The sequence below is a fragment of the Aedes aegypti genome, chromosome 2 (assembly GCF_002204515.2).
Source record: "Aedes aegypti strain LVP_AGWG chromosome 2, AaegL5.0 Primary Assembly, whole genome shotgun sequence".
Lineage (NCBI taxonomy): Eukaryota > Metazoa > Arthropoda > Insecta > Diptera > Culicidae > Aedes > Aedes aegypti.
The window spans coordinates 122838072-122863818 of record NC_035108.1 but is presented as its reverse complement, the minus strand read 5'-3'; the positions used below and the strand labels follow the sequence as shown (position 1 = coordinate 122863818).

Below are 25747 nucleotides of genomic sequence, written 5' to 3'. Positions count from 1 at the left end.
ACTGTGCAGTCAAAATCACCAAAATCAGCCGCTGAAGCAGAACTGTCAAACCTCGCATTCGGCAACAACATCTCAGCATAGTTACGTAAAATTGCCTTTTTCCATTATTTCAGGTGAGTTTTTCTCAATTTCCTTCTATATTTCATTCGATAATTTCCATTTTAAGATAGATTTGTATCTAACAACTACCGATCAATGGCACAATGTACCAATACGGAGAACAAATGCTTCCAAACTAACACATTCCGTTTTGCGAAAGCTGTGTACCTTCTCTAACCATCGGATCTGATCGTTTTAGGCAAGGATGAGTCTGATAAAGGCGAACTACTACGACAGCCCGGAGGGCTCGAACTTGTTCGAGAAGATGGTGGCCACCAACAAGTACGCCCTGGCTGCCGGTCTCGGTTGGTCCTCGATCGAAGTGCTGATGATTTCCAAGCCAAAGGGAGTCGTTCCGTCGCTTGCCCGATACGTTTACTTTACCGGTCCGTTCATGGGAATGGCTTCGGCGTTCACTGTCGGAACCTACGCGGCCACCAAGCTGCGAGGAAAGGACGACACGTAAGTAGCTTAACTATTAATGCAGATTATAATGATTTAGTGAACCAATTAATGTCATTACACATCAAAGAGCTGTCTCAAATTAGGTTCTACAATACGGTATCTTGATTAGATCGCGATTGCTCAGCTTTGGAACAATTTCCGGCAAAAGGATCTATCCCTATTAGATTTGCTGGACGATCCTCTGGATGAGTTCCGGCAGCAATTTCTGACAAAAATTTGTGAAAAATTACCAACACTAAATTTCAGAAGTAATGACTGATTGACTGAGAAGTCAAATTTTCCTCATACCTTCTGAAGGTATTTTTTAACACTCTCTTTCCAATGGTAACTCCTGAGCTCCATTGATTTTTGACAAAGTTAAGACAAACAGAATCAGATGGATACAGCAGTTACTTGAATATGATTCCACACTCATCGGATCAATTCAAGAGTCAATTAAGTGTTGCAATAATAATACTTTTGGTAAACAAACAATTAGGTAACTATTAAAAACAAACATTATTTTTTAATTTATTTCGAAAAAATAGCGCATTTGCAACATTTTTAAAACATTTTTTTACGCGTCTTTGTTCGTTAAGAAATATCTTCTGATCAAAGTCAAAGCTCGTCTAGCATAAAAGAGTCCTGGGTTCAAATCCCTGCCGAGCACGTGGATTTTTTTCATAATTTCACCCATAATTTGTTAATTTTTACTGCCGTGAATCGCAAGTCAGTCCCATCTGTAAAAAGTAGGCATTGAGAAAATGAGATGTGAAGTTTCCAAACTCGTTTTCCATACGAATATTCAAAAAATTCTAGAGGATTGGAACATGATTTAATCTTAATGAAACTTTCACAATTTGCTTTCCACTACAATATCTTTTCGAGAAAAATATGAAGATGATCGAAACGCGATTCATTTTTGTGTTACACGGTGCAAAAATCTATAGTGGGACAGATATGCGGTTACTTTTTTTTATGGGACAATTTGACTTGCTGTTTTTTTCCTAATTTTTCCTAACAAATTATATTATTTTATTAGTTCAGCTGAAAGAGCATTCAAAGATATGCTGAAAACTGAACTCAACTCAATTTTGACGAAAATGCAGATGGGACTGATCAGTGCCGGATTTGGGCTTCAGGGGGCCCGGGTCAGATCTTATACAGGGGGCCCCTTTATACAAAATTCAGCACGTTTTAGGATTCCACAAACTAACATATTGAATTTGAGTTTTGAACGAGAGCCCAAATTCAAAGCAGTATGCTTGATATTTTCGTTTGTGAGCTCGTTTGTGAAATACATTGAAACATTTGACTGTTTTGAAGCTTTCCAATAATGTTTTGAGGTAATTTTTGCGTACAAAGAGATAGATATAATAATTCGTGAGAGCTTGGCTCGTTTTTTGGCTTATATATAATTTGTATGGAGTGAAAAATTGCTAAAAGTCTTCAAAGCCATTTTCTCCAAAGCTCCCTTTGATTCTATTTGGTACAAGTTTCCAGTTTTTCTCTAGTTACCGCACTGTTACGACCCCTCGGTAGGCGCGTCGATGTACAAACGATAATCTACGATAATATCGATTAACTGTCAAGATGTGGCCTACAACTCTAGGACGGGTCGATTGGTCATGTTTGCTTCAACGTCACAACAAGATCGAACGAGAATGAATTGCAAGAATTGAATTCTGCTAGTGATCAATATCCAATAGTTCGCCTAAGTGAAATTTACCAACTCTCATGAATTCGAACCTAATATTATTCAGATTACGGCTAAAGTGGTACAGATTGTTCAGAATCATTTAATTATACCTTATAACAAATTTCAAATTATTTCAAGGGTCTGTCAGCTAAATTAGGATATAAAATTTCACCCTTATGTGTGTGTAGATCTTTAAATACCAGTAAATCTCCTCTTATTATATATATACTGGTAAGGCAAACAAATTGTTTGAAATTTGTCACCATATTCACTACATAACGTTCTTAGTAGCAAACCAATCTTTATCATTATTTGGATAACCTTTATCGAGGGTAACGCATTCAGGATTAACTTCACGTACCATGCCCACACAGTTACGGATCACCCACAGTGACGGATCACTTTGGCGTTCAACATCGGATAACTCGCTCAAAACATTAACGTTGACGTAAAACATATTTTTCCCATGTTATACTATTTGTCTCCTACCATTTGTAATGTTAAGCACAACATTCAACCGCTAAATAACGGTGTATTTGACAAATGTTTGATTGGTACCAAACAGCTATCATTATATGGTCGTTTTCTGTAAGAAGTACCGTCAGCATTCATAAGCTCCCACAGGTGGTAAAATTCAAATGTTATAGCATGTTTTATGCTCGTTCGCTTCGATTTAGTATGAATTCATATTTGGAAAACATTTTACTTGCATTTTTATTCTAAATACCGAATATTAGCACTTCTAACTAGTGATCCATAATATGGACCAGAAAATGATTGTTTACCATGGTTATGGATCACTTCCAAATAATGTAGATTTCTGCTTTTTTATGCATTGAATTCGACATTTTCAGACAATAGCACTGAGGATAAAACTGATAAAACATCAAGGTTTGTAAATTTCATTTTTTAGCAGACAAAAAAGGGTGGAAAACTTGGTGTGGAGCGCAAACAGTTCATGTCTCAGTTACTACAATGCAGTATAACAATAAAAAGGGCATTTTATCCTTGTTTCCAGCTCTAACACTGCTATTTTTTGCAATAATATATGACACATTGTTAACTTTCGCTATACCATGCAATACAGATGCATTGAGTTGAAAATCTCTTGATTTTGCGCACTGATCCGTAATATGTCACAATTTGATCCATAATATGAAAATTGATCCATAATATGGTTTTCAGGAACCGATACAATTTTTAATTTTTATGAAATCCTATGTAAATATTACACTCAAAGCAGTTTACTAACCGAAGTTCCAATTTGAAACGATTCGATTCGTGCTTTTAAATTACAATTTTACGTTTTCCATGACGTTTTATTGAATTTTATAGGTTGGACTCCACACTATTTGATCCATAACTGTGGGGTCATGGTATACAGGTTAGTTTGTAATAACAAGATGTATGTACTTGGGAGAGATCTTCATCTGAACAACGTACATTACAGAGGAAAGGATCGCGCGAAAACTCCGCCAAGAAAACCAGAGACGAAAAGAAGAAAATAAGGAATACTAAACGTAAGTCAAATTCTGATTCATTTAATTATTACTCTACTAAAACAATGTATTGCCATTCGCAGGAAGATTTTAATCCTGTTCCAATAAACTGATTAAATTCTCGGAAACGTTTCCTTTCTGTACCTTCTCGTTGACGATTGTCAACACCGCACCCTCTGAAAATAATAAAAAAGGAAGTATTTACTGTACTAGCAAAAATAAAGTACACGACGCCAATTGACCTGAAATTTGAACTGCATGTTGGAAATAAATCATCAAATTCTAAGCAAAAGTGTCTAAGTTCTTAAACTCCGCCCATTTTGACAAAAATGTCAAAATTTTGATGCTTAGGTATTTTGAAAATAGAAATTATGCTTTATGATAAACGTTCACATTTCAAAAATATTTCAATTTGAAAATTTTGTCACTTTTCTCAAAATAGTAGTTTTTGAAAGCTTGCAATTTCTTGAACTACTACTACTTACTGCTTCAACTAACTTCTTCCTTCTCTTGACAAATTTCCAGTAACTAAATCAAATTTCAAGTTATTTATGTGATATAGTTCAATTTTCAGGTCAATCGGCCCGTTAGAACAATAGAAATATAAGTAGTAGAACGCTAGTAGCGCTGTTGTCACAAAACTGATTTTAATTATTCTTACCTTTAATTATGGTTTTTCATTGTTTGTTCAATGCCTTGTCGTTGTTTATGTTTTTATAGTTAATTTGACACTTTGATGCCCGGTACTCAGGCTGTCAGTTCGTGGCAAACTAGATGTTGGTAACACGAACAGCAGCGACATTAGCATTCTTAGGTTAATGCTTCTACTGTTAGAACCTGTTATACAGTTCCCTAAACATGATCATTTTTATATGAAAATCGGTCTTCATGTACTTTATTCTCACTGTATATTCTATCAATTATATTCAAATTTTACTTCAAGTCTTTACTGATTTCAAAGAAAACTCCATCAGCTACGGAATACAAAATAGAAAAGTATTACGATTCTTTTGAAAATTGTCCGTTCTGCGGTAGCCGCCAAGTTCTACCGCAGCTGTCGAAGTTCTACCGCAGGCTTGAAAATCATTGTATCATTGAACGAAACCATCTAATCAAAGTATGCTTGTAGAGACCCAAGCTTTGAAACGCGGTAGAAAACAACAGTCATTAGCGTGGTTTCCAAGGTATCATCGCAGCCGATCGATGATGCTTTGTGAAAATCAGTAATGTGATGGCTGCGGTAGCTTTCTGTTCAACCGTAGAACGGAAAGTTATCTCTAAAATTGCAATATTTGAAAATAATGACTACCGCGTCACAAAAGAATTTTCCTTACGCTTCAAGTTTATGATAGAATGGCAAATATGTTTAAATTCTAAAGTTCTGATAGGAGCCAGATTAACTCTATGGTTGATCATTCATGATTTTTTTTTGTAATATATTGAAGGATAATAATTGACCAAACCATACCGTGAGATTAGACAAAGAACAAATAATAACTCAAATATTGTAAAGCTGACGTTAAAATTATATTTACAATTGTCTAATGGGAAAATTGTGTAAGGTATTTCAAAATGTGTTATGTTTTTAATTTTCATTCCTCGGGGGGGGGCCTTCATCGGGGGGCCCGGGGCATTTGCTTGCGATTCACGGCAGTTTACCACGCGTAATGAGTTAATTAATTTGATCAAAGTAGTTGGACCGAAAGGGTTGAAAACATAAATTTTCAAAACGACCCACCTATGTGACAAGTTAAAGTATTGGCTATCAATGAGACACTGCACACTTAGATGTTTTCTCGTTGTTCGGTAAATTTTCTTACCGGAAACGTACTGTAAATAAATATTTAACTGAGGTTTCGGTATTACCAACGAGATTTACCGAACAACCTTGAAGAAATAAAAAAAATCAAAACAATACTACTGCGCTTTTACCGATACCGTCGTTTTTTACCGAAAAAACTGTAAATCGTTTTGATTCGCCGAAGACTGTAATTTTTTACCGTACTTCAGTTTATAGTGCTCAATGCTTTACCGAACGAATCTGAAATTTCTGAGGCCGCCATATTTGTTTCTAAGTGCTAATCATCAAGACCATATTGCATCTGTTTTTCCAAAAACTACAGCAACGGGATGAGTGACTAGTACGTCTTTTCTGTAAGTATGACCTGAGGGTTTCTACCGTAAGACTTATTTTTATGATGGTATAACATGTTTTCTTTGTAGTATACAACTCAAAATGTACGTTCCGGATTGCAGCATCGCATTAACGAGCATGACCACCCATGACGGAAACGGTGGTGGTTTTCTTCATAAGGGGTGAACAGCCAAAATTGGCGTTCAATGTCCCACCTGAGCCTGCTGGTGATGTTTAATTTCCTGCCTCCATTTACACAAAGCAACAGAATTAGTGAAATAAATCGATTTGTTGCATTTGATTTCAATATAGACTTCATTGTTTTTATTTTTTCGGTGATCCGATTATGCCTGCTGTTACGAACAATGCGTTCGGTAATTTATTTAACATTTTGTTCGGTAATAGTTAACGAACATACTGTAATTTTTTGACAGCTGTGTATCGATTGAAATTACAGATTGTTCAGTAATTCTTAACTTTACCGAAAGCATTACCGAGCGGTCAGCGGTTTATATTTCGGTAAAAAAATTACCGGAGTCGGTGATATTTTCTAAGTGTGTGGGTGATATGAATAAAAAACGTTGAACTTTACTACATGTAGCATCTACTCAAAAACAAAATCCACAAAGTTTACTACACTTTTGGTATGAATAAAAAACTTTTCGAACATGTAGTACTTACTACTTTCGAACATGAGCAGTGACTGAAGGTGCACGTTAAGAAATTTCCATTCAGAGTGCAGAATGATTCTGCACGTAAAGGCCCAAACGCAATGAAAGCGGAACGGCAACGGAAAGCGGAACCGGTCCGCCAGGATGAACTATAACATGCTAGTCGACTCAGTATTGGTTCACTTTCATTCGTTGACAGCTCAGTCGAGATGATGTGATTCATGCTGGCGAACCGGTTCCGCATTCCGTTGCCGTTCCGCTATCATTGCGTTTGGGCCTTAAAGAACAATCTATCCAGAGTGAAGGCTCAAACGCAATGATAGCGGAACGGCAACGGAATGCGGAACCGGTTCGCCAGCATGAATCACACTATCTCGACTGACCCATCAACGAATGAAAGTGAATCAACACCAAGTCGACAAGCATGTTGTAGTTCATGCTGGCGAACCGGTTCCGCATTCCGTTGCCGTTCCGCTATCATTGCGTTTGGGCCTTGACGCTTAAAATTAATACAATCATGCATATGAAGGAAATGCATGGAATCTAATCGATTACTCGACAATTTGCACAAAATCATGAAGGTGCTGTAATTTGACAAGATTTGTAGTGTAATGTTGCGATTAGTCTGGTATTCTCTTTAGTCTATGATTTTATGATGATGGTACATCAAAGAATTTTCTGAGTGGTTTTCGGTCTTCGCCAACGCCAGTGATTGATAATTTTTTTTTTAATATTAGCTTAAGGGGGCAGGATCCGTCATTGATTTCGGAATTTTCAAAAGCAGTTTTTCCTTTCAGAATCAAGAAAATTTACAGGAAAATGTGTTCACTATATTCTGTTCCTCTACCGAAACACAGTGAACACATTTTCATTGAATAATTTTCAGTTTTGAACAGAAAAACTGCTTTTCAAGTTTCGACGATCACGATGATTACGATGACGGAGCGTTGATCGTTAACATCCATGAAGAGATCTTGAGACTACAGCTATCAAATTAGGAACCACATATTTTCTAGAACCAGTATTGAGATTTTGGTGAAATTGCGGTAGAATTTTGATGCTCCCTGTGTTTTCTTAACATTTTTGTGGGGTTTCTGATAATATCCTTGGAATTTTTAGAACTTAGAATGTAGAGATTTTTATGGGAATTGTAGTGATTCCATTGGTAGTCGTTAGAATTCAATGAGGGTCTCCCCTAAAACACCAGGGTTCCCTTTGAAATTATTAAAATTCTTATCGATTTCACAAAAAATCCCATTGAAATCTATAAAATATTTACCGACATTCAAAAGGTTTATATTAAAGCTTTGCTTTGAAATTCCAACGGAACTGGAGATCAACGGAATCTTAAAGGTTTTTACAATAATTACAAAGATTGATTTTCAGAATTACAAATATTCACGCAATAATTCGCAGGAATCCTATCGCAATCTCATAGATTCTTACAGAAATACCGTCTCAAAGATATCCACAGAATTGCAAGAGATTAATATCCGGAATCCCACTACCACCCCAATTCTAGAGTTTTTACGAGATTTCTAATATTTCCGCAATAATACCTAGAATGGTATTCAAACTTCCAGAATTATTATAAAAAATCCGACATCCCTATCGGAATCCCAAAGTTTCTACAGTAATTCCGGAATTCCAAAGGAAATCTGAGATGTCAGAAATTACACGTAAAATTCAGAATTACATTATAAATATCTGAATTCCTACCGACATCCTAAAATTCCTAGAAAATAATATAATTATCGTAATGCCAGAATTCACATGGATATTACAAATTGCTACTGCCGGTAATCTTACCGGAATCTCAGAATTGGCGGGGTGAATGTTTTCGTAACCTCAGAATTCCTAAACAAAACTCAAAATACCTTCCGAAATATCAAAACTCATATCGTTTTCCTAAGATTTTCACTCAAAAGTAAATTATTCCATTCAATTCCGCAATCTCAAAGCATGTGTAGCAACCTCTGATGCTAACTACCAGTAGCTTTGTAGTAAATGCTACCTTTATTCATAGCAATGCGTTGTTTGTAGTATGTTCGAAAGGTGTAGAAAGGAAAATGACACAAACATGTTCCACATATAGCGTTTACTACCGAGAATGTAGTAAACTCAACTTTACTACATTTTATTCATACGGCCCAGTGGGACTTAGGTTATAAACGTATGTGTTCAATGATTATCGGTAACAGAATGAACTAAAGATATTTGTTTCTTCTTCTTGGTGACATCTTCTTAGGCTGCTATGATCGTTTCCGTCTTATCTCCAGCACTCCTCCAAGACGGGAGCGGTCAGTCCGACCATCTCAGTTAACTTCTTCATACGCAGTTTGGCCAACGGTTTTGTTAATAAGTCTGCAACCATAAGTTCAGTTGGACCAAAGATGCAGCTTATCTCAGTTTTCTGAATTTGATCTCGTATAAAATGTAATCTTGTTGCTACGTGTTTTGTTCTATTGCTAAATTTTTGCTGATCAACATTTTCAAGCAACTCTGATTATTTTCAAAAATAGTAACTTCCTGTTCATCATTCAAATCCTTCAATAATAGCTTCGACCAGATTGCTTCTTGAACTGCCTCTGAAAGTGCGATGAACTTAGCCTCAGCAGTCGATAACGAAACACATGTTTGTTTACGGCATGTCCAGCTTGCGGTACCACCATTAATCTTGAAAATGAAACCGCTATTGGACTTACGATCTTGCCTGTTCTCCGCCCAATCTGCGTCTGAATATCCAATAATACCGTTTGCCGCACCATTTTTACTCAAACGTAGCTTGAAAGTTCCGTTGAGGTAACACACTACTCGTTTCAGTTCTGTTCATCTGTTTGTGATGGTTTGCTTGTTTTTCTGCTTAGTAATGAAACAGCAGTCGATATGTCTGTTCTCGTATTAACAGCCTCGTATAGTAATTTTCATATTAGCTTCTGGTATTCGATATTGTCTGGTAAATCCTTATTGTCTTCTTCTCTTTTAATATAACAAGGGTCCAACGGAATGCTAGATGGCTTTGCTTCTTGTAGACCAGTACTTTTCACAATCTCTTCAATATATTGTTGGCTTAAACAATAATCTCCGGCTTCATCTTTTTCCACCTCCATTGTCCATGGTCATTTGACATAATGGACGTTTGGCATAAAAGAAAAGAAATTAGAAATTTAAATAGTGCTACTTAAAAGAAGATCTGGTGATCAAAAGAAGGGAAAATCGTCGATGAAAATGTTAGTAGTTATAATGCCAACGTAGAAAAGAATGCAAAATTGTTAATGAAAATGCTAGTAGTTACATTGCAAATCACTAGTTTAACAACGTAATGAGAAAGAACAGCCTAGTCATAGGAGTCAAAGAAGGAAAATCACATATGAGAATGTTAGCAGAATATTTTATGCCAAACGGCTTTATGCCAAATGGCGTCCCCCCCCCCTGGCGGCTGACGCATATATATACCCCTTCTAGCACTAAACCGAACAGCGCCTTCCGCTTTTTTACTAGCGCTGCTTTCCCTGTACGTTGAACCTAATGTCGGAAGTAGTGCGCTGTATAGAACATCATATCTCGCGGAACATTACTAAAGGACCTATGTACAAATGAGAGATTCTCTCCTCTCTTGTTCTCTTTCGATTATAACAGTGGAATACTAAAGATTTTGGGAAGTTTTTCACTATAGATCGAAAGTCAATTTCCTTGACTAGCGTTTCATACAAAAAACGCAACAGAAAAGGTTAATGTGACTCAGTTATTAATGAAAAAGAAAGTAAACAAAGAGAGCCTCTCAATGTTAGATAGATCCTTTAGTAATGTTCCGCGAAATATGATCTATAAAGCGCACTACTTCCGATATTAGGTTTAACGTACAGGAAAGGCAGCGCTAGTAGAAAAGCGGAAGGCGCTATTCGGTCTAGTGCTAGAAGAAGTATATCTCCTCCTGAAGATCACCGTTGAGGAAGGCGGTTTTAATGTCATACTGCTTCACGGTTATCATCTTTTTCGCTGCTACAGCCATCAAAGCTCGGAATGTGGTCTGCCGTACAACATGTGCAAATACTTCATCATAATCGCTACCATATTGTTGACTAAGTCCTTGAGCAACTAGCCGTGCTTTGAATCGAGCAATCTGACCGTCCGCTCCTTGCTTGAGTTTAAATACCCATCTACAGCCAACAGTTCTTCGGCCGGGGGGCAGATCCACCAGTGTCCACGTTTCATTTGTTTGAATCGAACAAAACTCGTCGCCCATGGCTCGTCTCCATTTGTCCGCATGCATTTGGGGATGATATAGCTTATTCAAACGTTTTTGGTTCATGTGGCACGCCCTGATGAATCTTGTTGGTAGCAACACCGCTGAATTCAGGACCCTGGATACGTTCTGGAGCATCATCATCGCTTATTTGAATGTCACTTGAACGATTCGTCACGTCCGCTACGCCTCAACACCTGTGACCAAGGTGGATTTGAAGTTTGTCGCGAAGGGAGCACGGTCACATGTATGTCAGTGGGAATATTGAATAAGCTATCTTCGAATTCATCTTCATAAGTATCAGTTTCATTAATATCTTCAAGAAATGGAACAATTTCGGCTTGATCAGATTGTTCTTTAAAATCCAAAGAGACTATCCCTGGCCTGGATCATGGGGATTGACGGTGCCAAAGTGAAGGTGCACCATAAAATAATATCCGTCTGTATAAAATATCACCTTCCCAATACTTTGGCACACCTCTAACGGATCATGATTTATCATGAAACGGCTGCTTGCAGGCTGAGGATCTGTTAATATGTTTCTGCATATTATCAGGTACTCTTCTAATGGAGGGACCGCCAGGGCTCAGTAGTTACTTATGCACCACAACATGTTGTTGCAATTTGTTAGATGAATTGTAGCATCCTTTGTACTAATCGGTAATGGTGGATAGGTTTCGAAGCTAACGCATGATCCAACTTTTTGTTATGTGACTTAAAAGTGAGTATTCGGTGAGTTTCTGTGTAACATTCGTCATTATAAAATTTATGATTGTGAGGGTGATAATGATACTTGATGAATTGCATAGTGATGATAAACTGTTGAAATTGCATTTGAAGTGATTGTGAGGGTTACGTTAATACCACAGACATAATAATAACAGAATGAATTTTGCACTTATTTCTTTAAACAAAAACACTATTGCCTAGTTCTTTACACTTTTACAATGACAGTGTTCATAATAACAGCGAGTGCAATAGAAGTGATCGAAGTATTTTTTATTGTTACGGTCGTTGTGATAATTCGTAGTTCAATTAAATAGTAAAAAAATTAACATCCTTTAATTATTGGTAATAAAAAAATTGGTATGAAAGTGGCGTGATGTAATATTGGTGAAACTTTTAGCTGTGATAGTGGAAAGTGATAACGAAAGTTTATACATGATAATCGGATATAGAAGTGCTAGTTTCAAAAACAAAAGTGACGACAGCAAAAGTGAGGCAATTATGTGACAGTGCACTATGGGCCAGGGACGCAATCTGGCGGGACAAAATTAATAACTCGGTGACGCAGCGTTTCCGGTATTTGGTGTCTTCGGCAAAGTTTTTTGTAACAACGAGGACCGTCTACTGCCATAAACGGATAGTTCGTAAATCGTCCGCATCGGTGGCGCCACAATCTAACTTTTTACTGTGACGTTCTAGAGACTTGGCGTGTTCGCTCAAAGTTGTTCATTATGATAAAATAAACAACTCTCTCGAAGACGTCATAATTCCACAGCCAACTGTTTTCGAGTTATTGGCAAAAATAGAGAAAATTAGTGGAAAAAACGATTTTTTTCACCGAATTTGACTTTTTCCTAAGAACCATGGCATATAATATTTTTTGCTGATAAATATATAACAAACGCAAGCTCTGGTGGAAAAAATTTAATAATACGGCGCATAAAACTTAAGAAATTATGAAAAAACTTGAAAAATAGAGCAATTTTTAAATCTTAATTTCTCCAAAAGCGCAAAAAATCGCTAGCTCAAATTTTCAGGCAACATAGAGCAATACTTGATGAAACGGATGTCAAAATTCCAGGGAGGTATATTTTGGTGTTTTTGAGATATTTCATTTTTTTTACAATGATTATATTACTCCAATACAGTTAATTTCCATGAGGAATCGGAACGGACGATCGACTTTAAGAAATAACGAGTCGTAGAACAAAAAATTTCAGAAAACTGTTTAAAAAAGCCATCAAAGTAGCCATGAAATTCAGTTTAAGAGCTGTTCCTTGAGTTAATATCGAGTAATGTAGGTGAAAGTGTAGATTAAAACTGGGTACATATTTGTGTTTCTTCAATAATTCAAATGATATAGTATGCCATGTCAGTTAATTGTTGTCATCATGGTTCGAGGTGAGCAATTTTTTTTGTGAATGTTATGCTTTTAACACGGAAAATCAAATTTTAAAGCATATTCATGTCGATATCTCTAAATACTAAAATTTCAGAGCGCATGAACTCTTGTTCGGAGCTTGTAGATTTGTTTTAAAGCGGAAAAAGCGTTGATCCTTGGATGTTTCGAAACAGAAGGTACAGATCAAAGGTATCAATTTGGAGATTCCTTCGATTTTGAGAACTCTTAGGTTGTTTAACCTCAAATATGTGTTTAATCACGGGATTTACTTAAATTTTGAGCTTCCGGAAAACTGTACCAACGAATTTGAGATGAAATCCAGAGCCAGCTTGTACTGTGAGCAGATATAATAATTTCATGAAATAATAAAATATAATTTTCCGCTTATTTTAAAATACACTTACATATTTTCCACGAAAATATTGATCGCGTAATGAAAAGAAAACCATAAAAAAAAATAAAATATCTCAAAAACACCAAAATATACCTCTCTGAAATTTTGACATCCGTTTCATCAAGTGTTGTTTCAACAGACTTGTTTTCAAGTCCTTGCTGATATTACTTTTGCTTTTAACAAACATCGAGTTGCTCAGCAGACACCTGCATTTTCGGGAGGTACTTCTTATTGCGATTCATGACCTCGATTAGTCCTGGACCATCGATCACCTCACATGTTGCACTGGGGTGGCCACTGCTTGCCGTCGTCACAGTGTCAAGGCTTTTGTCCACACTGTTCTCACTTGTGTTGATGTTGGTCGCCTTATTTCTTGGCGGGAACCTTAGTCGGTTGTTGATGAGTCCAGAAGCCGCTCCTTCACATTCTGATAGTTGTTTCTTTTGATGGGCCATCTCCGTTGGAATAGTCGCCTTTGCGATCCCATGGCTATCTATGCAAGCAGGGAGGCCATGCTAGGGTTGACATTGTCCTTCATAGGGTACTATGTTCAGAGCCGGATCGGCGGAAGTCAGGTAATGGTATCTGGGCCTTCTCTCGCCCAGTTGGAACAACCAGGCGACTGATTTGAAACGTACTCTAAGGCCTGCCACGGTTTTACGGGACTTGGCCAGTCTGCGCCATTAGCCCACTCGCCGCTTCAAGCCAGTGCCACCCGACCTTACTACGGGAGTAGATTGTCGACGCTGTCAGCCTTAACGCATATTATCCAGTACATATATCGTTACTTAGCCTTAGTCGTGCGCTGCCAGTATACATAATTGGAGCCGTACTGGCGCTGGTCCTAATGTGCTCGAAGCACTCCTACTCGTAGTGCCATGCCTAGTCCCTTTGTATCGCGACCAGTATCTGGCATCAATCCAGATGTGCCGGTTGGCACTCCTGTTAGTTTGGGCTAGGGTGTTTTAGTATTTTAAGCGGCACCGGTCGCTTTGACAGAGTTGCATTCGGATTTTTATGGTATTTAAGAAGGTTCGTCAGAGCCCACTGTGAACTCCGCACCCCAACTCGCAGAGGTCCTAGAGGGGGTCCGTTAAGCCCCTGGACTTTCGTCCCTGCTGCCCCGGTAGATCTACCTGCGTTACGAAGGGTCTCTGCGTTGGTAATGCTATTATAATGCCGATTTGCATTTCTAATGCTGATTTGGAGCCGATTGTACATGCTTATTGTTACTTGGCTATGGTTCAGCAAATCGGAGTCAAAGAAACGACTGGTACGACGGCGAATGTGAACATTTGAAGAATGAGAAAAATGCAGCATTGACAAGAATGTTTCATGGCACAAACACCGCATTAAAACGGACGAGGAAGGCAGGATATAAAAGGCGTGAAGCAGACGGAACTCGGTAGTTCGGATAATGAAACCTCAGCTGCGAGATTGCAAGATTGCGAAGGGATGGAACAGCGCAAAGGTTTAGTACCATTAGTCGAAATGCGCAGAGAAATTAATGGAAACCCTCTCATGAGCAAACGGGAGACGTGGCGGCAACACTACGACGATCACCTTAATGATGGATATAGCCAGTAACGAAGATGACGCAGAAATAATTCAAGAGGCACTCGCAAAGGATGAAAAACTCCAGGAGATAGAAAAACAAAAAACAACAAAGCTGGAGAGAATGAACTCGTTAGATACGGTCTAGATCCCATGACACGAACACTGCACTGGATTATTGTCAAGATCTGTGAGCAAGAAGTACTAGCGGAGAAGTTGATGGACGGAGTCGCGGGTTTATCGTGCGATTATATTACTGAGCGCCACATAAAAGGTCTTTAGAACGGCCCCCGATACAATCGATCGAGATCAACTGGCAGATTATGTACGAATACGGTATCCTGGATAATCTGATACGATTGAAAAAGGCGAATGCGTATCACGACTTCCGTCAATGTTCATAGGATGTGATAAGAAGGGCAGGAATAGATCGCAGTGACACGATCTACCGAAGATATTGTAGGCTAAAAGAATATCAGTAAAACAAACAGGGTGCTATTCAATTGTTGATATATTGATTAGATACCAATTATTTTTGTGGAGTCGCGTTAAGGTTGTCGGTTACCGGATGTGGAGTCTACTTGCCAAGAATTTTCTAGCAAGGAGTCGTGGTGGTACAAGGATCTGTGGTAGTAGTAGTGCAAGGCTCAGTGGTAGTCGTAGTCGTGCAAGGCTCAGTGGTAGTTGTGGTTGTGCAAGGTTCAGTGGTGGTTGTGGTTGTGCAAGGTTCAGTGGTGGTTGTGGTTGTGCAAGGTTCAGTGGTGGTTGTGGTTGTGCAAGGTTCAGTGGTAGTTGTGGTAGTGCACGGAGTTGTGGTAGGTTCAGGGGTAGTCGTAGTGCACGGAGTTGTGGTAGGCTCAGGGGTGGTGGTGGTGCACGGAGTTGTAGTGGGCTCAGGGGTAGTAGTCGTACACGGTTCAGGAGTAGTGGTTGTGCACGGAGTCGTTGTTGGCGCAGGGGTGGTAGTGGTGCATGGAGTAGTAGTTGGCTCCGGAGTAGTAGTAGTGCACGGTTGAGGAGTGGTCGTAGTGCATGGTTCTGGAGTAGTTGTTGCACATGGGCAATTTTCAGGAAGAACACAGGATCCATCGGCGCTTCGGACGTATCCCTCAATACAGAAGCATCCCGCTACGCAGACTGTAGCGCAGGTTCCTCCCGATGGGTTGTCGCATGTCTTGGGACAGTTAGTTCCACACAACTGGTACTCCTCGAACGGCTTCGTACATTCTGCAAGATCAATAGAATAAGTTTTTGTATACGAATAACTCGTAAGAAACCCTAAACTTACGACAATTCAGGCATTGCGGGGCACCGATTACCCAGTTGGCGCAAACTGAGGCGATGATGATGGCAATGGCAGCGAATTTCATCTTGGCTGGATTGAATTGGAACTGTACAGAAGTGCACTGACGACTTGACTCACCGTGGGTATAGTTTTTATTCGATTCCAAAACCAGGAACTGACCATCGCTAAGCCGGCAAACGTGCGTTTTTGCGCTGCAGTCGGTTCAACGAGCTTATTTCTGTGATAACGGGCGCTGCGTGAAACTATTCCCCCGAGCGCACATGTGCTTCATTCATGAAATTGTGTTGCTTTGTCAGCTAGTTTCCCACGTTAGGAAATTGATGAAATTAATGAAATAAATGATTTTTTGTTTTAGTTAATATGTTAATATAAGCTTTACCTTCAAAAGGATGTAAGAATTTTGAAGACAAATAAAAGAATGTTTGATTTTTATGGTAAAGTATTTTTGTTCAATTACAGTCAGTTATCCCTTATCCGATGTTGAGGTTGTGATACTTTTCCCCGACTGTTAGTTCCCTTCCCAAATGTCATTTCCCCGAATGGCCGTTTTCCCGAATAACTCATTTGCCCGAAAAGTTTTTGTAAGTAGGGGGATAAAGGGTATAATGCACACATTAAGCAATTAGCATTATAAAACGACACTCCTTTTCAGTCACCTTCGGCTAGTTTCCAACTTTGATATTAGTAAGATGTGATGCATTAATTCATGGTGACAAAAAAAAACATATAAAACATACCTAGAATGAAGATAAATAATTGGTTTGAAAACAGTGTTGCTATGCATTTAAGTTTTGATTTTGTTGACACTTCTAGGGCAGACCTACTATAGAAAAATACTAAACATAATTGTAGGTAGGAATAACAGTAGCAAGGGTTTTCCATTTAAAAAATACCCAAAATTTTCAAAAAATCATAGCTTTACAACGAACTAACCGATTTTTACCATTTGAATGCTTAAAGAAAAATAATACATCCCAACCTCTTTTAACGACCGTTATCAGGGGGTTGTAAAATAAATAAGGGTTATAATTATGTTTTTGAAAATTGCAACGTCTAGATGTCGAAATACTGATTCGAGATATTCGGCAAAGTTAAAGCATGGGTTGAGAACTTTCCAAAATGGCCGTTCAAGTTTTCATATTTTGGTAATAGATGGCAACACTGTTCGATTGTTATCAAAAGAGCCAATTTTATGGGGGTGTGATATGCAAATACCTAAAAAAATTTAAAGATAACAATACCGAATGTTCACCAAAATTGAAGGAAGTATTGCGTGCCATAAAGTCGGCCGAATCACAAATGTTCATGTGGCTGACAACACTGTTTAAGAAGAATAAAGAAAAGACTATAACCATAAAACTTGAGCGGAATAGAAAAATAGAATGCTAAGCAACATAGTAATACTCTTAAACTGTAATCCAGTTTTTCATGAAGGGTTCAAAATTTTGTCGTAGCTGGCAACACTGCTTAAGTGAAATTGCGCCACCAGGCAGTACAAGTGTGCATACAACTTTTGTTTTGCGGATATCTCAGGATCCTGACCTGTTAGAAAGATGGCGTCTTCGGTAAAGTTGTTCAGTAACTCATGTACTATCATTATTCTAGCCAAGAGATTCGAGATTTTGCCACCAGGCGGCGCTAATGAGCATAGAATTTTTGTTTTCCGGATAGCTCAGGATCCTGACCACTTAGAGAGATGGTGTTTTCGGCAAAGTTGTTCAGTAGTTCGAGGACTATAATTATTCTGGCCAAGAAATTCGAGATTCTGCTACCAGGCGGCGCAAGGGAGCATAAAATTTTTGTTTTTGCGGATAGCTCAGGATCTTGACCACTTGAAAAAATAACGCGTTCGGCGAAGTTGGACAGTAGTTCAAGGGCTATTATTATTCTAGTAACAAAGTTTTTCCACCAGGCAGCGCGAGTGAGCGCGATTTTTTTTTTGTTTTGCGGATATCAGGATCCTGACCACATAGAAAGATGGCGTCTTCGGCGAAGCTGTTCAGTAACTCAAGGGCTACATATCCGTAAAACAAAATGTCGATGCTCACTAGCGCCACCTAGTGGCAGAATTCCGCAACCATATGTTAGCCCTTGAACTACTGAACAATTTTGCTGAACATCTCTATTTTGAATACTTTTTAAGATATAGATCATTTATGAAATCGGTCGTTAATCTGAATTTCGGTCGTAAAAAAGTGGTCGTAAAAAGAACCGTCGGTAAAAAAAACGGTCGTAAAAAGAGGTTGGAGTGTTTTGCACATAGTCGTAGAGATATATAAGGTGTTCGAGGGGTATGCCCTATTTCTTGGTCCAGTTTGCCTGTAAATAAAAATTCAAAGCGATGATCTGTATTTTTTTCTTCATAAAATTGATTGTAGAATACAAGGTAATAAATTTGAATAGTGATATAGCGGAATTTGGGGCAAGTGTGCCACCTTAAGCAAATTGTTCTCTAACTTTGCCTAAAGCTTATAAAATTCACCAATTTAGCCTCATGGTGTTAGTTTCACATCTTTTCATAACCACTGTGCCATTTAAAAAGAAAATAACTTCAAAACGTATTAGTTTTGGAGCTTCTCAAATATCATCCTTCTTCTTCTTTCTGGCGTTACGTCCCCACTGGGACAAAGCCTGCTTCTCAGCTTAGTGTTCTTATGAGCACTTCCACAGTTATTAACTGAGAGCTTACTATGCCAATGCCCATTTTTGCATGCGTATATCGTGTGGCACGTACGAAGATACTCTATGCCCTGGGAAGTCGAGAAAATTTCCAACCCGAAAAGATCCTCGACCGGTGGGATTCGAACCCACGACCCTCAGCTTGGTCTTGCTGAATAGCTGCGCGTTTACCGCTACGGCTATCTGGGCCCCTAATCTAAATATCATCCAAAATAACCTATTTTTCGACACTATGGGGCAAGTGTGCCACTCATATGGGGCAAGACGGGCACCGAATGAACATCGCATGTAATTCTACTTGTAATTAAATTTTATTTATTTCCTAATAATATTACTTACAAAGCAGACGCAAATCGATAATTTAGAAAAATAATTTAAGTTTACCGTAATAAGGGGGTGCTTTATAACAAGGTTTAAAACATGCGTAGCTCTCTATACTCAATTCGAAAAACTAATATGTTGGTTTTTGTCTCCATTCAATACAATATATGTATTACCTTTATATTACGGCGAATATGTAGTTTTTATAAAAAAACAGGGGTGGCACACTTGCCCCAAAGTCTGCTACATTTTGGAAAACACTCATAATGTGTTTTACCTAAATACTGCGAGAAAACCTTTTTTCACCTGTTCGTCTGTAGCTCAAAATTCAAAACAATCACGCATAGTGTTTTTCGACATAAAATTAACTGCAGAAGTCAAGTTAAGATGTATGAATCAAAAAGGGGACTTCTTATTACACTCAATTTATTTTAACTAAGAAACTATTGAAAATCCTATTTCACAAGTCTATTTGTGTGTAAATCCAAATCCAAAGCAATGACAAGTAGTTATTTTTGGATTGAATTTGTTTATGTAAGTTTAGTGAACATGTTTGAGAAGAAATATAATTCTCTTATAACACTTCAAATTTAATTAACCTACGAAACTACGAAAACCCGATTTCATGAGCTTGTTTGCCTGTAAATCAAAATTCGAAGCGATGGCACGTTGCTGTTTCGGAATAAATTCACATATAGAAGTTATGAGAGCATGTTAGAGTAGAAATGGAAATTTACCCAAGGAACTAAGCAAAATGCTAATTCATGAACTTATATGGTGGTATGTAACTTATATCGCTTTGAATTTGTATTCACAATTCTAACCAATTATATGTTTGTTTTTTAACATTAAATTGTTTCTGTAAGTTAAGGTTATATGTTTGAGAAGTAATACACATTTTTGACTACATTTAAAATTTATTTACTCAAGAAACTAGGTAAAGCCCTGTTAATTAAACATTTACCTTAAAAAAAATCAAAGTGATGATACGTGGTTAATCCAGCATCAAATTGATTGTTGAAGTTGATTTAACATATGAAACAGGAAACATACATTTTTGATAACTCTCAAAACTGATGTAACCTAAGAAACTAAGAAAAATCCTGTTTCATGAGCCTGTTTGTCTATAAAGCAAAATTTAAAGCGATGGCACTAAGTTTTTTTTACATTTATGGTAGTTATGTAAACATGTTTGAAGCAAAAAAAAAAAACAAGTTTTTTTATTATACTCAAAAATTATTTTACTCAAATATAAATATGTTAATCCCATATTTGTGTATTAAGCTAAGTATGCTGTTCAGCTCAAGAAAAGTAAAAATTTCTGCGGAAAGAAATGGTCAAGAAATTTTCTACAGTGAGTCCCATTTGAATTGACATTTCTTTTAAACTGCGTACTGCGATCAAAGAAAAATGCTTTTCTTGAGCATTTCTTGCAAGAAATTTCCCACGCATCGAGATAGGCGATTATTTTTCTGTTGAAGTGCATACTTCGCTTTAACCTGTAATTAAAATCTAAAGCAACCCCATTGAACATTTGACAGTTCAACAGCCGACTAAATTGGTTGAAAAATCTGTCGATTGTTGCACCGACGCTTATGGAAGTTTAACACAGCGATCAACTGACTAATCGCTAGATTAAATCGGGTGAGCGAGGAAATCTGATGTTTAGTGAGTCAACTTGCTTGGATTTAACTTAAAATACCGATTTATCCACCTATTTAGTAGGATTGCGTCGGCCCACCCTATTAAATCGGGTGATATTCGGTTGATCCCTGTGTTAATCTTCCATAAGCGTCGGTGCAACAATCGACCGATTTTTTAACCAATTTAGTCGGCTGTTGAACTGTCAAATGTTTAATGGGGAATATGTAGTTTTAGAAGCCAAGTGAACATATTTGAGTTGAAATAAAAAGTTTGGTTAAATTCAAAATTTATTTCACGTTAAAGGTAGGATTGCTAGTGACAAGAAAAGGAATCGCCTATCTCGATGCGTGGAAAATTTATTTCCAGAAATAGTTCAGAAAATCACATTTTTCTGATCGCAGTACGCAGTTCAAAAGAAATGTTATTTCAAAGGGGGCCCCCTGTAGGAAATTTCTTGAATCATTCAGTCAAGGAATTTCTTTACTTTTCTTGAAAGAAACAGCATACTTAGCTTAAAGTCTGATTTGCTACTGAAAAGGAATCGCTAAAGAAATTTCTCGCCGATTCCTTGCAGAAATTTTCTACAGCGGCTCCCATTTGAACTGACAGTTCTTTTCAATGGGGCTCTGCACGAAAATCTGTCTCTCTCTTTCCCTCCTTCATGAAATTAGTAAACAACAAGGCCAGTAAACGTCACAATTCCATGCAAAATCAAAACAGTGCAGAGCCCCATTGCGTACTGCGATCAGAAAAAAGCGCATTCTTGATCGATTCCTTGCAGAAATTTCCCATGCATCAGGCCGAGAAATTACTTGTCAGCAGCGAATCAGGCTTAAACTGTGATTTTCATAGTTTTTATGTAAAATAATTTTAAGTTAAATCAGTTGTAAATTTCTAAATATAACAACGGTAACAGTTTTATACTAATTGAGAACAGTCTGGCCAACTTTTTGAGCGTTTTTGTAGGTTTCTTCAGTGACATTTCAAAATGTTAATAAGGTTTACATTGAAAATTTTAGTCAAAAACTTCAAATCAAGATTTCTTGAGATTCCTCCTAGGGATTTTTTTTAATTGGTTCAGCGGTGCAGAATGACCTCAGGAATCGAGCCCTGTGTTCAGATTAGATAGACAATTTGTTTTGCATAATAATGGTCTGTCGGGGCACCGTGTAGCAGTTTCTTAGATAAAAAAAATTGAGTGTAATACTAGTGTAGTTTATTTTCTCACTCAAACAGCTTTGCATGGCTCCTACAATTAGTTTTATGTAAAAGAAAAATTGCATTGAATTTAGAGCTACACAAATGAGACCAAGAAAAATGGAATACCCCTCATAAACGTTTTGTCGCACTACGATTATGTGCAATATTATTTTTCCCTGAAAGACATAATTTTGAGCATTCAAATGGTAAAAGAAAATCAAAAATCGGTTTGTTCATCATAAAGTTATGAATTTTTATTATTATTATTATTATAGCTTTATTAAGGAGATTTTCAGCCCTAGGCTGGTTCATCTCCGTTTATGAATTTTTGCAAATTTCGGGAAATTTAAAAATGGAAGCCCCTTACTACTGTTTTTTTTCTACCTACGATCATGTGTTGCTACGACTCTGTTTGATATGTTTCCCTGCAGCATTGAATGTTTCCAACGCTGAAATAAAATTGTAATATTTTTGCCTGATGGCTGAGATATGAGCTCTGAACCATTGTAACGCTGTTTTTACTGGGGTTGACCTTCTTTGCTCAGCCCCTTACGGACCGTTCACCTTGCTACGACCATGCGTGTTAATTTTCTATAAGTGTCTGATCAAAATGTTTTCGTCAGTGAAAAACTTTCAGCATTTGGACAAATATTTGTAGAGTTATGATTTTTTGAAAAATCCGTGTAACGCTGTTTTGGGTTCACCGTCGTCTACGGTTTTTCGTCACAGTAGCGTGACAGTTAATGAGTGGCAATCGTACCTGATATGTAAAAAGCTCCTCTTAAGGGGCAGGATCCGCCATTGATTTCGGAATTTTCAAAAGCAGTTTATTCGTTCAAAAACAAGAAAATTTACAGGAAACTGTGTTTACTGTATTCTATACTTCAACCGAAACACAGTGAACACATTTTCATCGAATAATTTTTAGATTTGAACAGAAAAACTGCTTTTGAAGTTTCGATGATGACGATGATTACGATGACGGAGCGTTGAACGTTAAATGAAATTGAAATTGAAAAAAACTGAATCCATTTTCAAAGGACAATTGAAGCAAAACATAAACTTTTATACCATCAAAAAGTGCTACAATACAGATTGTATATAGCGTACACAATTTTGTTGAAATATGCATATTATTAGGAACAATGGAAATTCGCAGCAAAATTCTTGAAATTTCGCGTTTGACCAAGGCGATAAATTCAAGATTTCGCGGCTTTGTCGCGGTCCCATACTTTTGACTATATTTTACTCAAAAATACAAATTACTAGTAAAAACAGCCTGTATAAGTGCGTAAATTTTGCATTTTTTTCATATTGTTTTTATTTTACAAAACAAGACGATATGTTTAATATCCAATCAGTAGTAAAATTTCAAAACGAAAATAGCAAGCCAAAAAGACGTCCAAGCTAAAACTAAACTATTATTAAATGTTTGATGGAACCTCAATTTCAATATGAATAAAACATTTTCATAAGCAAAAAACTGTGATTTTCATATGAATTCTTTAAATTTGACTAATTTTGCGGCATTTCGCGGGATTCTGTAAATTTCGCGGCTTCCACGAAATTGTGAATTTCCATTGTCCCTACATATTATCAAAGTACTAGGGGGTATACATTTCGCCCCCTTGTGTTCATTATGTCCCTAATCTTCCTATCCATAATTGTCATGACTTCACACCTTTCAAGTTGCTGAATGAACAGTTAACCATGAGGCCAAGGATAATTGTTTGTGCACTCTGTACACCATTCAAGAATTGTTCGCTTACAGTAGATGGGCTGGTTTTAGTAGGTCTTCGCCTTGATGATGTTACCAATTTTTGTGCATATTACAAACAACATTATTTGTTTCAGAATTTTATTAAGAACTATTCAATGGTACACTCAATATCTAATCACTCATCTTCCCTTTCCTTCACAGCTGGAACTACATCGTCGGTGCCGTTGCCTCGGGCGGAGTGTACGGTGCCTGGAAGCGTAGCGTCGTGGCCGGTTTGGTGTCTGGATTGTTCTTCAGCATGGCCGGTCTCGTCAAGAAGCATTCGATCGACAACAAGTGGGAATTCTTCCCGGACACGAATCGTCACGCTATCGGAGCCCTCAACCCGAACCGGTACGATTTCACTCTGACGCAGGAACGCGAACGGGGCTGGACTACCGGTAAGTAAGGTGGGGTGGTTTTGCTCTGAATCGGATCACGTGTTAATGCAAGAAGGCTAGAAATATACGATTGTACAAAGGTATCGAAGTCGATCGTTTCAGGGAATTGATTTGTATAGAGAAATCCAATCTCGGAACGCTGAAAGATTACGTGTAGGCACTCTGCCAAACAAATGCCCAGTGACTTGCTGTGCATACTAAAGAAGTCAAGTAGAAGAGATCACAAACAAATGAATAAATTAAGTTGAGTCGTCCGCAAATTGGCATTGGGGCCTTCCTTAGCCGAGTGGTTAGCGTCCGCGGCTACAAAGCAAAGTCATGCTGAAGGTGTCTGGGTTCGATTTTCGGTCGGTTCAGGATCTTTTCGTATTGGAAATTTCCTTGACTTCCCTGGGCATAGAGTATCATTGTACCTGCCATACGGTATACGAATGCGAAAATGGCAATTTAGGCGAAGAAAGCTCTCAGTTAATAACTGTGGAAGTGCTCTTAGAACACTACGCTGAGTAGCTGGCTCTGTCTCAGTGGGGACGTTAATGCCAAGAAGAATAAGACGTCCGCAAATGACCGATCACCGATTAGGGGACTGATCAAATCACGTGCTTTATGAACAAAAAAACAAAAAACCAAGATAACGAAATAAGATAAATAATAATAAACATTTTTACAAACATAATGTTAACAAGAATAAAATAAAAAATAGATCCTGTGTCTCATGCAAAATGTCCATCCTATAAATGTTTAAACTGTTTAAAAAGTGATATGAGCCAGGAATTAACAGGCCTGGCCAACCTTTTTGAACCGCGCGCCAAAGCACAAATCTCGCATAACTTATGATCTCGCCCTAAAAGCCATTGGTAACCATGTGTGTAGCTCGTTGTTTCTGAGCATTTTAATGGAGTTACACGTTTTTTAACAGCACTATGGTGAAGAAAGGATCATTATCTACCTGCCAGTGGTGATGGTTTGGATGCTTATTCTTTCATTTGCTCAGAAACAACGAGCTACACACCTGGTTACCAATGGCTTTTAGGGCGTTATCCCAGATTATGCGAGAAATATTCGCATGAAGTCTAACAAAAGCCATTAAATAAAGTTCATGAAGTCTGACAAAAATCAGTGAATAAAGGAAATTTCATTTGGAGAAATTGAAAAACAGATATTTGCTGCTGAGTGAGTCAGTTCCTTTCAAAACTACACTACCTACCTTGATACCTTGATGGCTACAGCGTAGCGTCACGCCATTGCCGCACAGTGCTTCGTATGGGAGCTCGGTACATTATTAGGGCTATAATTGACATATATGACCTATGTGATAAACGTAACCGCATAAGTGACATAAGCGCCAATGTCGTATATTTGGTTTCAAAAAAATGTGATCTCTTCCAGTGTTGCGATGGATCTTCTTCGTGAATAATGATCGACGCATCTTCGCGATCCAACATTCGCCAAAATTCATTTTTCATTTTTGAGTCACGAAGAGCATCGCAAAAAGCGAACGGATGCAACGCCGAAGAAGCAAAACGAACACACCGATAAGTGGTTCGCGAAGCCTTTCCACTCGTAGGA

At 37.8% G+C, this 25747-nt stretch overlaps 1 protein-coding gene across 1 annotated transcript; it reads left to right on the top strand.

Moving 5' to 3' along the window:
* Positions 1 to 24266, top strand: LOC5578833. Its single transcript, XM_001657136.2, has 3 exons — positions 1 to 113; positions 299 to 561; positions 23940 to 24266. Exons 2-3 carry the CDS (start codon positions 305 to 307, stop codon positions 24184 to 24186), a joined length of 504 nt encoding a protein of 167 aa, XP_001657186.1. The 5' UTR covers positions 1 to 113; positions 299 to 304; the 3' UTR covers positions 24187 to 24266.
* Positions 24267 to 25747: the final 1481 nt, after the last annotated feature.